Source organism: Telopea speciosissima, chromosome 3 (assembly GCF_018873765.1).
Source record: "Telopea speciosissima isolate NSW1024214 ecotype Mountain lineage chromosome 3, Tspe_v1, whole genome shotgun sequence".
Taxonomy (NCBI): domain Eukaryota; kingdom Viridiplantae; phylum Streptophyta; class Magnoliopsida; order Proteales; family Proteaceae; genus Telopea; species Telopea speciosissima.
In genome coordinates, this window is record NC_057918.1 from 6,247,658 (window position 1) to 6,262,651 (window position 14,994).

At 38.0% G+C, this 14,994-nt stretch overlaps 3 protein-coding genes across 4 annotated transcripts in view; all 3 read left to right on the plus strand.

Moving 5' to 3' along the window:
• LOC122656831 overlaps positions 1-14,994 on the plus strand; it is a 31,063-nt gene that overhangs the window by 12,583 nt on the left and 3,486 nt on the right. Inside the window, exon 2 of the mRNA XM_043851493.1 lies at positions 14,951-14,964. The gene's annotated coding sequence lies outside the window, so the exon portion shown is untranslated. The remainder of the gene's footprint in view (positions 1-14,950; positions 14,965-14,994) is intronic.
• LOC122656828 lies at positions 770-4,914 on the plus strand. 2 transcript variants are annotated; one of them, XM_043851489.1, is made up of 6 exons: positions 770-1,174; positions 1,339-1,566; positions 2,148-2,318; positions 2,511-2,617; positions 3,392-3,735; positions 4,207-4,914. In XM_043851489.1, exons 1-6 carry the CDS (start codon positions 944-946, stop codon positions 4,725-4,727), a joined length of 1,602 nt encoding a protein of 533 aa, XP_043707424.1. In that variant the 5' UTR covers positions 770-943; the 3' UTR covers positions 4,728-4,914. The 2 variants fall into 2 exon arrangements, with proteins under 2 accessions (XP_043707424.1, XP_043707425.1); XM_043851490.1 differs by having other exon boundaries at positions 4,210-4,914.
• LOC122656829 (denticleless protein homolog) lies at positions 9,096-13,997 on the plus strand. The gene is made up of 16 exons (XM_043851491.1): positions 9,096-9,234; positions 9,363-9,481; positions 9,567-9,675; positions 9,799-9,863; positions 10,268-10,306; positions 10,924-11,020; positions 11,124-11,220; positions 11,324-11,387; positions 11,468-11,544; positions 11,668-11,749; positions 12,150-12,229; positions 12,359-12,443; positions 12,546-12,614; positions 12,706-12,773; positions 12,861-12,909; positions 13,300-13,997. Exons 1-16 carry the CDS (start codon positions 9,168-9,170, stop codon positions 13,681-13,683), a joined length of 1,551 nt encoding a protein of 516 aa, XP_043707426.1. The 5' UTR covers positions 9,096-9,167; the 3' UTR covers positions 13,684-13,997.

Consider the following 14,994-nt stretch of genomic DNA (forward strand, 5'->3'; position numbering starts at 1 on the left):
AGACCACCTACCAGAATTGCACAATGGCCCACTGTTTTTCAAGAATATTCCAGTTGAACGTTTGGGGTAAGGTGATCAGATTTACAGCCATCGATGGCTGGGATCAAAGATCCGTTGCATTGCCCCGTCTATTTCGTTCTATTAGATGACCATTAACCGGAACGGGCCAAACCATTCCCTCCAAAATAAGGGCTGTTTTGTCATTATAGGAAAAGTGAGTCAAGTTAATCATTTTGCCTCCGATATAAAGAGCGCTTAGTTTTCAAAACCAGAGGTACAATGGCAGGCTCCTCTGTTTTCGGAATTTGAATTTTTTTTTTTCGCTCGTCGTTCGATCTCGTTTCAAACGCTCGGTTTATACTCTACCCAACTATGAGAAATTGAGAATTCCATGTCGAACTTGGAGCAACATATGGATTTCCAAGCTTTTTTCTGTCTTGATTCTTGACTTCCATCCAAATCGAATTGACGGTGCCATGAACTACTTCTTCTGAAATGGTAAGAAATTCTCTTTTATTGAAGGAGGTAGCAAGAGTTGAAATTTCTGGGAGTTAGGTTTTGTTTGGACTAAGCTTTCTATTAATCAAATTTATTTTAGCCTTTGTTGGTTCTCTTTTTCAGTAAAAAGAGTAGGATTCTGAGCAAGAATTTGGTTTCCTTGTTCGCTTTAAATCTTATTCAGCTTGCATTTTTCACTGTAGATTTGAAGAAGTCAAATTTCGTGAAAATATTCTGATGCTGAAACTGCTATGGCGAAGAGTATTATTGGAGACTGATTAGACTTTAGAACGTTCTTGGTGATTGTATTATGAGAAGGAAATCTTTCGCACCGTACTACTATAACTGAGCAATAATTTTTGAAGGCTAACAGAAGTGCTTCCTCCCCAAAGTCGAGGGTTGTTCAATAATCCCCAAGGAGGAATTTCTGATACCAATTTCCACCATGGACTCTCAAAACTATAAGCTAGACCAAATAAGGACTCTATCTGTTTCAGAACACAGTAGTCCTCCCATTGATGGGTCCTTGGATTATGATGTAGATAATTCTTCTATCTCCTCTGTTGTGTTTTTGGGTGCTGAAGGTGGAAAAGTCTTACCCATTGAATTGGAGATAGAAGAAGAAAGCATTTCAAGATGCAAGCGACTGAAATTAATGGCCCCAGCTCCTCAACAAGTAAGTGGCTCATAGTATTGTACTTTGGCTTTCTCTTATATATATTTTTTGTCACTAAAGATCTAATTCAGAAACAACATAAATCTTCAGATTCTCTGTGTTTGAGTTTGCTGTTGAGATTTATTTTGGTTTGGAGTCTTATGATGGCGACTTTGTTTGGTCAGTGTGTTTATCTGAGTGTTCCAGAGAACTCAAGTCCATTGGGATTGACTTTGAGGAAAACCCCATCCTTCCTGGATCTCATAGAATCCAAACTGTCCAATTCAAACCTTCCATGCCCAGAGTACAGGAAAGAGAAGAGTGCAGAAGCTGATGCCCAAGCTCAACACACAAATGGGAAGTTGAAAGCTTCTAATTTCTCTGCATCACTCCTGCGAATCGGCTCATGGGCGGTAATCATATGGATTTCTTTGCCAAATTCATGTCTGCTATTTCATAGAATTTGAATTCACTTTCCATGCATCCAATGTCTACAGTTCGGTTTCATCTTTGCAAAATAGGGCTCAACATGTGATTATTTTCAAAAACCCTCATTGAGGCTCTATTTGGTTGCAACTTGCAAATAAAGGGAAATGAAGAGAGTTAAAATTCTTTTTTAAAAGAAAATGGAAAGTTTTGTAATGATGTGCCTAACTAAAAATCTCACAAAAAGCAGTAAATAAACTTCTCAAATGAAATCCATTTCTTCTTTTTGAAATCAAATGAATTTGGTTGAAAAGTACAGTAAAACTTCTTACTCAAAAATTTAATATTCTTTTTAATTAATTTCATTTCCCTTCCCTTCCTTCAGTCCAACCAGACAGAGCCTGAATAAAATTTTACTGCTTTTCTTTTGAGTCATCATAAACAGATACTCGCATGTCTATTGGCATTAAGATGAGCCTCCTTCTCTCAGTTACAGTTTCAAATTTTTATTGCGTTATAACATAAAACTTCTCTTACCAGTTGTATATTGGATGCAATTTAATTGTAGAGAACCTCAAGATATGAAGGGGAGTTGGTAGTGAAGTTTTACTATGCAAAGAGGAAACTTGTGTGGGAAGTTCTAGAAGGTGGGTTGAAGAGCAAAATAGAAGTGCCATGGTCTGATATATCCTCCCTCAAAGCATCTTGCACTACCATACCCCAGACCCTTGAAATTGAGGTAATTAAACAAAGTTATAATATGGTTGCCAAGTCTTAACTTCCTTCTAAACAGTAGACACTTCATTTTTCACATTAGGTTTAAAGCTTTTCTAAGTTAAAAATATTCAAATTTACAGTTATATTAACTTTATTCAGTTAGTTGTCAAAGAGGTTTAAAGCAGGAACTATATGATGGCTCTTCAATTTGCAGTTAATGAGGGTACCCCATTTCTTTCGGGAGAAAAATCCACAGCCTAGAAAGCATACTCAATGGAAAGCAACTATGGACTTTACTGGTGGACAGGCATCGACTTTCCGGTAAGTCCTCTCATTCTTGGCAAGGGCATGGTGAATTCCGTAGTAAAAAAACTCAGGACTAATTAGTTCTTTTTTCCTTACTCCACTGGTTCTGAATTTAATCATATAAAAGGAAGAATCACTTTTTCTTTCCCTCTTTTGAAGTTGTTTCAAAAGCACCAACATCAGCAGAAGCTTAAGCCGAATTTTCTGTACTGAAACTTTCTTCAACCCAAATTGCTTTATAGCTGACAGGTTAACTGCATGTGGGCTACTGTGACTGAAATTAGCAAACTCATTTCATTGTGGACTTTAAAAAAAAAATTGTTTAGGAGCTACGTATCAGTGACATGTATATCTTTGAATGCTTGGGATGGTATTTAACTAAGAAATGCTAATGGAAGTGACAGTCAACAGGTCCAGCATTCTCAGGTTTGAGCAATCACTTGGTGGCTCTTCCAGTTACAAGCCAATAATGACCTAGGCTTATGCATTGAGGGAAGTCTGAATTGTTTTCTTTAGCATGTTTTTATTAACCATAGGAGGGAATTTAATTCCCTGGAATAATCCAAATACTATTTTTTTAATTGTTAAGCAATGATCCATTAAGTCCATCCAAGCAATACTGTGATAGCCCATTAACAACACTATTTAGAAATTCTGAAACAAGGGAATGGTTTGAGTGATCAACTCCCCCTATGCACTTGTCCTGATATCTACCATTTTGCATATATATCATATTTCACAGCATTTGTGCTATCATTGGTTTTATCATTCTCTTCTTTGTGGTATTAGGAGACATTTCCTGCAATTCCCTCAAGGAACCCTGCTGAAGCACTATGAGAAGCTTTTACAGTTGGATAACAGACTGTTTTCTCTCAGCAAGAAACCTTATCCATCCTCAGATTCCCTAATATTTGGGGCAGAGAATCTAGGATACCAGAATCCAGACAACCACACGCTATTTTGGGTCGAGGAACAGTGTTCAGATCAACCAAAGCAACTGCTTGAGTCAGGGATTAGTGATGACAGTTTGGAGAAGTTCCATTGCTTCACACTCTCAAAGGCAACACTACACACACAATATGATAATCTTGACAATGTTGCTGCTGCTTCTGGAACAAGTTCAGCCAGATCAGGTTCTCTTCCTTATTATGACTGTTAATAGAACTGATCAGTAAGGAGCAAGCAGCGAAGTGAGCTATTTAGGTGTAAAAACATTGCTTATTTTTTCTGCTCTCTGGGTATGATATCTAATTAACCAGCTTCCAACCCACTACATGTAAGCCATCCATGGCCTTGTCTACAAGGCCATGGACCACGTTACTACCATAGTTTGGTGCAGCAATATAGTGTATGGAAACATACGCTTGGATCTGTACGAAAGGGTAGCTTTTAACACCAAACTAATATCTGAAAGTAGGTTGAACATAGTTTGTCCTGCATATAGAAGTGATCCCTATTCCATCCTATTCAAACCACAGCATTCCCTTGATATCTTTTCCTACATGTCCCATTTTCATCTTTAGATGAAGTTCATATCAAACTTCATTGTCATATTCTAATCAAAGGCAACTATTAATAACAATTCTACCACTTCATATTTGCAGGAGCTGGGGACAGTTGTGTAGATCATATGACTCCAGTCTCAATTGGGAACTTGATTCCTAGTTTGTTAGTGTCACTGCCACCAACCTTAACTGATTTTGCCATGCCAAGCTTCAACCAATGTCATCACCATCAGGAGAAAGCAGCAGATGAAGTGGTAACAACAGGATTAGTGAGTTACAATTTTGGAGGTTCGGGCCTACACCGAGGTAAACTTAATCCAGTACTCAACATTGGCTCTACAGTTGACTTGAATTCAGGTTGCTGGATCTCTGAGATCCAAACCAACAAAAGTCCATTTGGTTTGCCCCAAGACATAGGTCTTACAAGTAAGATAGACATGAGCTTCACTAGTGGATTTTTTTGTTCTGCCCCAGCAGTTTGTAATGTACAAAGAGAAATTCCCAGCAACTGTCCTGAATTGTTGGTAGGTGTTTCCACAGCCAAACAGTATCCTGTTTTTGTAGAAGAAGATCAAGAAGCACTAGATGAGGTCGGGGACATGATCGGGTGGGAACCATAGACACAGACAAGTGTTAAAGATTCTGCAAGCATTGTAGATTGTATCTTTCTTTCTTTTTTTCTTGATTTCAAAATGTAAAGGCCAACAGCAACTAATAACAAAGATGGATGATAAAGGAGATTACAGATTCATGGGGAGATGAGAATCATCACCCCACTAATGCTCTTACTAGAGAAAATAAATCATCTGATTAATGCAATTGTTGGGTTCAAACATATTTTTATAATGTTTATCATCAATTTTTTATACAGTAGATTGATGAGCTCCAGCTTCAACACAACCAGTGAAGATTTCAACTTATTTGAATCAAGCATATAATAACCATAATTGTCACCGTGCCAAGGGGCGTGGATGCAAGGTGACACCAACAAGGCGATCAAATGGCGTGCCTAGGCGACACTAGTTTTTAAAGTGCCTGAATGCCAAGACAGTCACCTAGGCGATGCCTTGACACCTATGATAAAACCACCAACTTACACAGGTTTGTTTTTTGGGTTACATGGCTAGTGGCCCATGAGGAAAGAAAGAAACGAGACATTGATCTGTTCAAATTTAACTGTTTGCAGTATGAGAAATGATTACTCCAAAAATCCCTGGGAGAAAAAATATATTTTGGTAATGAAAACTATATGGACTTGTATTGATAAGATCTAACTATCTCCTCATTCTGGACATTTGACCCTTTCATTACCATGGGAAAGGATATTTTCGACCCTATACAAGAGGGGGTGGGAGTTAATGATGATAGGAGAGCTGGTAGCATTGACCCTAGATGCATTCATAAGTTTATTACACACCCAGAATTTGTGATAATTAGTAAGCGATCTAAGCTAGGTATGCTAGGTTACATGGAAGTATATAATTTGTAAGCTCATACTAAGAATCCCTTGATATTATGGGAAAATAAAAAACAGATATTCTAACGATTCTCGTATAAATTTGACTCAGATGAATTCAGAGAGAGAAAGAGCCACCAAATGGCCAGCCATATTATTGAGAAGGGACATGAAATTCGACATATTAGGAGAATCCAAGGTAGGAAAATATCTCCTCCAGTTCCCCCAGTGCTTGTAATAAGGGGGGGGGGACCCTACCCGGACAAAGTGTTCAGACAGGGGTAAGGTGGTCATTGCGCCCCCTATTATAGGCACTGGGAGAACTGGGTTGGGCAGGAACTAGAGGGGACAAAGATCCATCTAAGGTATGGTTTGTCCATTGAACAGCTAGATCGATCACATCATCCCTTTACGTGGTTATACTTGCTTTCTATGAGGAGATTTGACATATTATTGGAAATATACATCCGAAACATACATGAGGTCACTTGTAAATAAAAGGGGGTAGACTCTACCCGGTAGAGTACTTATCTCAACCGTAGACAAATCTAGTTGATCATGTTGATGATAAACACCAAATACAACATCATGAATATGAAAATACATAGAGAAACTTAAGAAATCGGTGGGCCTGAGTCGTGCCAATGGACATTTTCCTCGAGACTATAGATGCCCCCCTTATGGTGCAAACCTGATTTTTGCAAATCAGTCTCCAAGATAAAAACAGCCTCATAGGCCCTACTAGTAGTTGTTGGACTCGTTCACTGGACAATGTCGAGACACTTCAGAGTTTGTACTCAAAAAGATAAAACAAAACGATAATATAAAAAACCAAAACAAAAAGAAAATGAGATTGTCTCTTGAAATTGTTAGAGAAATGAGCTTAGCCTCTTCTCTTATATAGGAGAGGAAGAGACACCACTAATGGGTCTCTCCAAAAGACATGTCCAAACAATTTCTTTTGCCACAAGACATATCTATTGACCATTCAATCATATCTTTCAATTAGGGGTGCAAATTTGGCCCTGTTGGCCCAAACCCGCCCTGAGCTCGAATAGGGCTTGGGCTGATATATTTGGCCCTAAGGGCGGGTCAGGGCTGAAATTTTTGGCCCCGAGTTAGGGTCGGGTCGAGCCATGGTTGAGGCCTCGGGCTAAGTCTAGCCCTGCCTGGCCCGACCCTGTTTAAGTTATACTATATTTATATATTGATATAATATATATATTATAAACTGTAAACATCTTCTACCAAAAAAAAATTATAAATATCACCCATATTTTGTTATATAATATATTATATATAAAGCCAATAAGTGATATAATGCTTTTTATTACAGTGTTATTTTACGTAAAATTGGTAATTTCCTCCCCGGCCCATTCCAGCCCATGCATTTCCTTCCCCCTCCACATGATCAGGGCCAATCAAGGTCAGCCTAGCCTAACCCTGAGGGCGGGTCAGGGTTGGATTTTTCTGGCCCTGAGTCAGAGTCGAGTCGGGCCTGAGCCCAACTAAGGGGACATAGGGTTGGGCTAGGGTTATATAAAGCCCGGCCCAGTCCGACCCTATTGTAGCCCTACTTTCAATAAACAATTATTGGTCAATTAAGTGCCTATTAAGAAAAGACACAACCCTCTAACACACCTTAAAAATAGACTAATATTTTGTTATAAAAAAGATTGTGACTAATTGATAACCAAACGTTTATGGACCGTTTGAACTCATTTAGACCGATTATAGACTGTTTTAAGGATTGTTCATAGTTTGATCAGTCAAGTAACCCGTTTAAAATATGATTATAGCTCAATTACCTTGTATGATTAATCATTTAACCCGTTTAAAACCCAATTACTGTGAGACCAATCATGAACCGATAACAGACCAATCAAGTAGAAACGTGTCCATGCACCGGTCTATGAGGCCCAATTACCCAAATTGGGGAAACAATGCGTGACATTTTTTTTTTGGTTAAAAGGAAGCTTATAATATTATGATAAATATAAAGAGATTACATTCTTGAGTATACCTTCCCATTGGTATTAATTTGGTGGGGAACAATTAGGCCCAACCGAAGTCGACTGGGCTGATCGGTTGATGCCTCTAACTGTCACCATATAGCCCCGTGCATGGAACAAAAACTCGATCAAACCTGTTGAAAACACCGAGTTAACTCGGTTTCCCAGGTTTTCGAGACGAGTTGAAGGGGAATTTTATAAAATCTCTGGATTCGATCGGGTTTCAATGGTTTCGATCATATTTTGGTAGTTTCGACACATGCCTATCGAAACTAGGGGAAATTTGGCTCAAAACTAGGATAAACAGGTATTTATGTTAGAAATTGCCAGAAACCAGGACAAACACTTAGTTATGTGTAATATCATTTAAGTAAATGCTTTTGTATTTGTATTTCATTTACTCATTATATTATTCATAAATAAGCAAATACCCCCTATTTGAATATAATAAAAATAGTTAAAAAATAAAATTCAAAAAAGAAAAAAAGTTATACCCTCAATTCAAGAACAAAAATTGGATTTTCGACGGTATGTGCAATTTTCAACTTTCTAATGTTGGGGTTTTTCTCAAATCTAAAAATTCCATAAATCTTAAAATGGTAAAAAATTACTAAAAACCAAAAGTGTAGTAAAATATTTATTTGTTTTGATATCCAAAAAAATATTTTCCTTCAGAGCGAGTTTGACAGTATTCATACACACCAAATTAAGTTTGACCGGTACATAACCCCTTAAATATAAATCAGATTTAAACAATCTTGAACTTATTGGAAAACTATCAAAACAAAATTTTCTAATAAATCAAAGATTGCTTAAATCTCATTTATATTGAATGAGTTATGTTTCGATCAAACCTTGTTTGATATTATGTCCAATAACAATATACAATATCAAACTTGGATCAAAACCACAAGTAATATTTGTAGTGTTCTTTATGTGAAACTAATGCATAGATTGAGTTTAAAATGTCAAAAATAGGCAGCACAACAAGAATCAGGGCAAATAAACAACTTATGGACTTCGAAACCAAGGTTCGAGTTAGCTTAGAGAAAGTCCCAAGTTTCGACCGAGATATGGTCGAAACCGAGATGAACTCGTTTTCTGGCTGGCCGAAACCTAGTCGAAACCCGAGTTTTAGAACCTTGGCCCTGTGGCAATCATAACATACGATCCATGGATTAAAAAACCTGAACCGGAACAGCCGAATTAACCAATTCGGATCACCTGATCCTGATTCCGGCATCTTCAAATCAGCTAATCCCTATATTAATGTCCAGAATTTGGGCAGATTAAAGCCAAATCCGACCAATTCCAATCCGATTTCAACCAATGAAAAGGAATCGGTTTGGAATTGATCGATTCTTTTTTTTTTATTTTATAAAACCATGAATAACAATATCGTGAAAGCGTCAACACATTAACATCCCCCATTGTCATCATTATATTAAATTTTCAAAATTTCTTCCCGCCAACGCCCAAGCATTAAAAACATTGATTCCGCGCCAAAGAAAACCAGAAATGGCAAGTAACATGTACAAATCTAAACCCCTAACCCAAATCCCTCATCTCTGAACTTGCTTCGACCACTGCAGATGGAGAGCTGTAAACCCTCGTCTTTGTTCCGAGATCTCAAAGCGAGAGAACTCAATGGATTTAGAGGTGCGATTTCGTCTCCATTCCTATGTCCTTCCTCACCCATCACAATTAGTATCCCTTAAATAGAAGGAACTCAATTGTAATCTTGATTCGAAGATTAATCTGTTTATTTGGGTTTTGGGTGTTTTCAGTTCGGAAACGACCATACATCGATACTCTCTCGTCAGATTCCAGCGACTTCGGTGCGGGAGTGGTGTCCATCGAGCACAACGGAGCTGTAAATCCCCCTTTGGCTGTTTCTTTCTGCAAGGTATTACACCGTCAGATTTCAGGAGTTCAATTCGTAGATATTAGGTGTCTTCCACTCTTCAACCTTCGTTTCGCTCATTTTGCAGTCTAATAGGAATTCTCATTTTCTTGCTGTCTCCGACGAGGATGGGTATGTTAGCTTGTACGATACTCGTAGAAAGCTTCCTTCATTTACCTCTTGCCGAGAGAATGCAGGTTCACCTCTCTACCTCTATCTCTCTCGCTCTAAGACGGTGAATATGTTTTCGTTGATAACTTCTCTTTTATTTCCAAAATTTCAATATTCAAATTCATAAGATTCTGCTACATGGGTTTCAGCTGGAGACAGGATCTGCGATTGGGTAGCTCACAGCAATGCAATCTTCGATATATGTTGGATCAAGGTGAACTTTTAACCGTTTCTTTTGTTCCCTTCATGTATGTATCCTTTTTATCTTGAATGGGGAACGTATTCTCTGTCTCTGTTCCTGTGGGTACAAAACTTTTGCCGCTTTACTAAACTAGGATCTGTCGTCACTTGTCAGTTGGTAATTCCGTGTAAAACGTACTATTGCATTGCCTCCTCTTTACACTATTATGATAAATAGATTGACACTTCTCCCGTAATACTTGCCATTTTAGTTTTCTACCCTTTTGGTGAGTAGAGAGCCTGCAGAAAGAAATTTGATCCTTTTGCATGCCCATAAGCCCTTCTCTGATTTTTTGTACATGTTGGAAATTTCCAAATTATGATTCATGCGGGCTTGTGGTCTCTATTTCACACCGATTACACTATTGTGTCTTGCAGGATGACAGCCTCCTCCTGACAGCTTCAGGCGATCAATCTGTAAGTTAGCCAAAATTTTTATCATTTGCTACACCAAGCATTTACATAATGTTTAAAGTCGAAACCACTCAGTTAATGTTTCTCAAAGCAATATATTTAATCGAGGAAGTCAATCTGTTTTAGCCCAATGCCTCGCATGCTGGTTGGTTGCACTGTCTTGGTGATAGTCTCAATTAAAGTCTAACAACAATTACAGTATAGTGTTCTTGGGTAAGGCCCTGAGGCTGAAGTTCATCCACAGAAAGATGCGATTTGAATCAGGATGAAGAGTCTTGTTTGGTGATGAGAATTTTTCTAGACTTGAATTGATGATTACAGAATGACCATGGCAATCCCATCGCATGCTATCCACTTGATCTGTTTCTTCTTAAAGAGGCACATAGTTTCAGGTGCAAACTGAGCCCTCAAATGAAGAGGTTGTTCTGCTTGACAAATTTAATACATACTACTTAGTTCTCATTGCATTACTATTTACTACTACAAAGATACATTAGTAGCTAACTACATACTGAGGCAGTCATTTTGACAAGTTGCTATAACTTTAAGCAAATAAATAACATATGTTATATTAGTTACATAGAAATTGTTTTGAACAAATATATGGGGCTCTTTGACAGGTAAAGTTATGGGATGCAGAAAGAAGGGAGTGTCTTAATGTCCTAATGGGGCACACTGGAAGTGTGAAGTCACTGTGCTCTCACCCATCTAGCCCTGGTATGTCTCACCAATCCTGTTCTATCTTACTTAAGTGTTAGAATATATCATCATCAAGAATTTCTGATCTAAATAAGAATACTCATTTTCTTCAACAAAACAGATCTTATTGTATCTGGTTCAAGAGATGGATCTTTTGCTCTTTGGGACTTGAGATGTAATCCCAGCTCCAAAAATAAACATGGGGAACCCTTCTTAATGTAAAGTTCCTGTTACAACTTACTATCTCAATTTTTTGTTCTGAATGGACAAAGGTTTATTTTATTCACTTCCAATGCTAATTGAGATATCATTTTTTTATAGTCCAACTGCAGTTGTTGAAGGGGCCCATGCTTCTGCTCAAGTAAAACGGCTCAGGAAACGCAAGGTGTGTCAATTGCCAAAGGTTTCTCTTGTTAAATAATTTGGAAAATTTCTTCCTCCTTACTGATATTTCAGTTTTCTCAGGCTGCTTCCATGAGCATTACATCTGTTCTCTATCTCAAAGATGAGATTTCCATTGCTAGTGCTGGAGCAGTAGACAGGTTCATCCAAAGCTTTTGCACAAACTCTCTTATATCAAGTTTATCAGTAGAATAAAGTAACCACTTATTTGCATTGGGCTTCCATATTGGTTATTTCTTACTCCCATCTTTGATTAATTTCAGCGTGGTGAAATTCTGGGATACCCGAAACCTTAAAACACTGATTACCGAGACACGTCCTCATCCAGAGCAATCAACTAAAAAGGTTAGACTCTTGCCTGTCTAATATGCAAGTATACATGTTGGTTGTGTTTTTCTCATTGAAGTGATGTTGGTTGAATATTTTACCATGGGACTCATGTTTAGAAAGATAAATGTAACACCTAACTGAATCTTGAATCCCAAGCTTGCTGTAAATGGTTTGACCTGTCTGAACTTTGAGCGAAAAGAATTTGATAGCATAGCTATTCAAATCTCCTTAGGTGGGTGTCAAATCTGCTTTGGGTATAGGAGCTCATTCAATCCTGCATAATTATCTATAAACTCATAAAAGTGTCATCAATGCATTCTTTGATCTGTAATAACAATCTCATATGCATGTCATTGACAATTTTTCAAGTCATTGACAGTTAGCTTGTGCTTGATTGTTTTGTTCTCCAATTCAGGATGGAAGCTTTCATGGGATATCATGCCTGTCTCAAGATGCAAATGGAATGTTCTTGTCAGCATCTTGCATGGATAGCAGGTACTTTCTGGTTATCTGATGCTTCCTTTTCCTTCAAGTTACACTAGCTATCATGGAGCATAATTCTCAGTGAATTACACTAGTAATTAAGTGATAGTCTAAAGAAGGGTTTCCTTTCTGGTTTGTCAGAATTTACCTTTACAATGTGCTTCAGCTTGATAAGGGTCCGGTGAGAACTTTCCCTGGAAGCCGAATTGAGTCATTTTATGTGAAGGTCAGCATTCATAATGGTTAACCGACAATAAAACACTGCCCTACTGGGTTCTGTTGAGATTTCCCCCCCTTGTTTCTTAAGTTTTGATTTACATAACTGCAGTCAGCAATTAGCCCAGATGCAGTTCATATACTTGGTGGCTCTACTGATGGAAATGCTTACATATGGCAGGTTGTTATCTGGATCTTTAGTGATAACTTGTGTTAGTTTCTTCTTTCTGTTTCTTCTGGACATAACTTGCCAAAAAATTGTGTTCAAGCAGGTGAACAAGCCTCAAGTGGGTCCAATAACGTTGAATGGCCATGATGGGGAAGTTACAGCTGTTGATTGGTATACATTTAAACCAATAAGCAGTGACGATATCAAGTATTACCTTCCAATACCGCTATTTATGTATGATCTTCCATGTCATTGCAGGTGCCAATCTGAGGTTGGGAAGATAGCAACTTCTTCAGATGATTTCACGGTAATCATACCAAATACTGTATCATGTAAAAAAGAACACATCAATATTTACAGCCATCCTTGGTACCATAAAGCATTTTGTATATATTTCTAGCGACTTCTTAATTTCTATTGGTTTTCTTTTTCTCTGTTCAGGTTTAGTTGAATTGACATTCTTTTTCAGTGATAACTTTTGGTCAGTGTCATTTGCATCTAAACATAAAACAATGTTGCCTCCAGTGAAACCCTATTTTGGCAACATTATCTGGAATAGCCTCACAAATGCATACTCACAAATTAAAACAGAACTGCCTAAGAAAATGTTACGTGGACTGCATCTTCAACATTTGTATATCTACCAACAAATGTTCTCTTATCACATCTAGATTTTTTACCATTCTTCACTTGATAGGTTCGCATCTGGAACTTCCAGAAGTGTGGTGGCTCAAGTCCAAGATCCCCATCATCCATTCGAAGGAGAGTAACTGCAATCCCTAACATGGAAGGCAGAAAACTGTTTATGGATGAAGATCCAATGGTTATAACAAAAGCTGCCTGTAGCTCTGGTCCTTCAGAGGAATCCTGTATTAAATACTCATCACCTGAGCGTATTAAAATGCCTGAAATCCGTACACCTGAGTCCATCAAAAAGCTTTCATTTGGTTCCTTGTTGAAGGAAGGGTCAGAAATGGAGAAGACTCCAGAAGCTGCACTGAGGAGTCCATCTTCTGTTCTGAATCCACCTTCCTCCCTTAAGAGAAGAACCATCCGTGATTACTTTGTGGCAGCCTCATGAAATTTTTAAGAGATCATTTTGAAACTTTTCTTAGACCATACAGCAAAGACTCTACTTTTGGCCTGCATATATCTTGAAGAGTAGAATAAATTTTTTCCGGATTATTTAGAGGTTGGTCTTCTTGCTTATTCCTTGGTTATTTTATTTTAAAATTATGCTATTTTCTGATGGTAACTTTTATCGTTCTGTAATCTTGCAGGGCAATATTTTGATGTACAGCCGTACAGGAGGAATTATTTGATTATAAATATAAAATTCCATAAATGTATCTTGATTGGTATAAATGGCAGCTCAGTATTTGAAGATTTCTAGCCTATGGCCATTGTGATTAAAATCTTCCAAATTTTTTCATTTTGGGGTTGGGTGCGGGGTTGGCCAACTCTGAAAGTTCTCAAGTTGCAAGGTGGGGCAAAATCTGGATTGGATCATCTGTATTCCACTAATTGGATGCACTAGATGTCTTCTTACAATTGCAGCAAGGAATACGAACTCACATAAGCATTGATTGGCTAAACCAAGTATTTTATGACCTTCAGGGCTGTAAATTTCAGAGTACAAGTATTGCTTATAAGCTTCAAAAGTTGCTGTTCTAACTGATGCCATTTTCTTGGCACACATGTTTTAGGTGAGTTTCCATTGCCTTGGGTTAGAGTGTCATCACTGCAGTAGAGTACCCTCAAGGTTTTAAGATTCTTAGATGATTTTGCTCAAATGCTGTCTTGGATTCGGTGAAAGCATAATGATGCAGCAGTGGAATCCAATGCATGGCATGGAATTGTTCAAACATAAAATATGAAGAATGCAGGATCCTTAGAGATAAAGCTGCAGATAACAGCCCAAGCAAGCCTATAAAAAATGTTGACTACTGTGTACCTTACTTTTCTTTGATGGGATTACAGGAATGTGTTTATTTTTTAGGTTTCAACTACTGGTTTGCATTAGGGTTTGAAACCTGAAGTTTGAACTTATGGTTCAATGATATGGACCTAATTCCATCTTTACTGAAAGTGTAATGGTGGTGGCTTGTGCTCGGTTAGCATTTGTGACCTGATAGGTAGATCAAGGGTTTCATGGGTTGGAGTTTGAACTCAAGAGTTTCCTCTGCCATTGTAGGCAATGATGACATTCCTTTCTGATAGTCTCAAACAGAAAACATGCTTTGTCACTTAATAGGTTCCACGACACCTTTTAACTTATTTCCCACCGGTCCCGCTCCAACTCCACACCAACCCCCCCCCCCCCCGCCCCCCGCGGGAAAAAACCCATCTTTCATGGTGATATGTGGGTATTCCTCACAGTTTCAGTATTGGA

Bases quoted from the DNA above. Each gene is read 5' to 3' on its own strand.
- LOC122656828 (XM_043851489.1), top strand. From the start codon at position 944: ATGGACTCTCAAAACTATAAGCTAGACCAAATAAGGACTCTATCTGTT. The intron at 1,567-2,147 runs GTAATCATATGG...ATTTAATTGTAG, and splicing joins TGCGAATCGGCTCATGGGCG to AGAACCTCAAGATATGAAGG. The intron at 2,319-2,510 runs GTAATTAAACAA...TTCAATTTGCAG, and splicing joins CCCAGACCCTTGAAATTGAG to TTAATGAGGGTACCCCATTT.
- LOC122656829 (XM_043851491.1), top strand. From the start codon at position 9,168: ATGGAGAGCTGTAAACCCTCGTCTTTGTTCCGAGATCTCAAAGCGAGA. The intron at 9,235-9,362 runs GTGCGATTTCGT...GGGTGTTTTCAG, and splicing joins AGAACTCAATGGATTTAGAG to TTCGGAAACGACCATACATC. The intron at 12,910-13,299 runs GTAATCATACCA...TTCACTTGATAG, and splicing joins CTTCTTCAGATGATTTCACG to GTTCGCATCTGGAACTTCCA.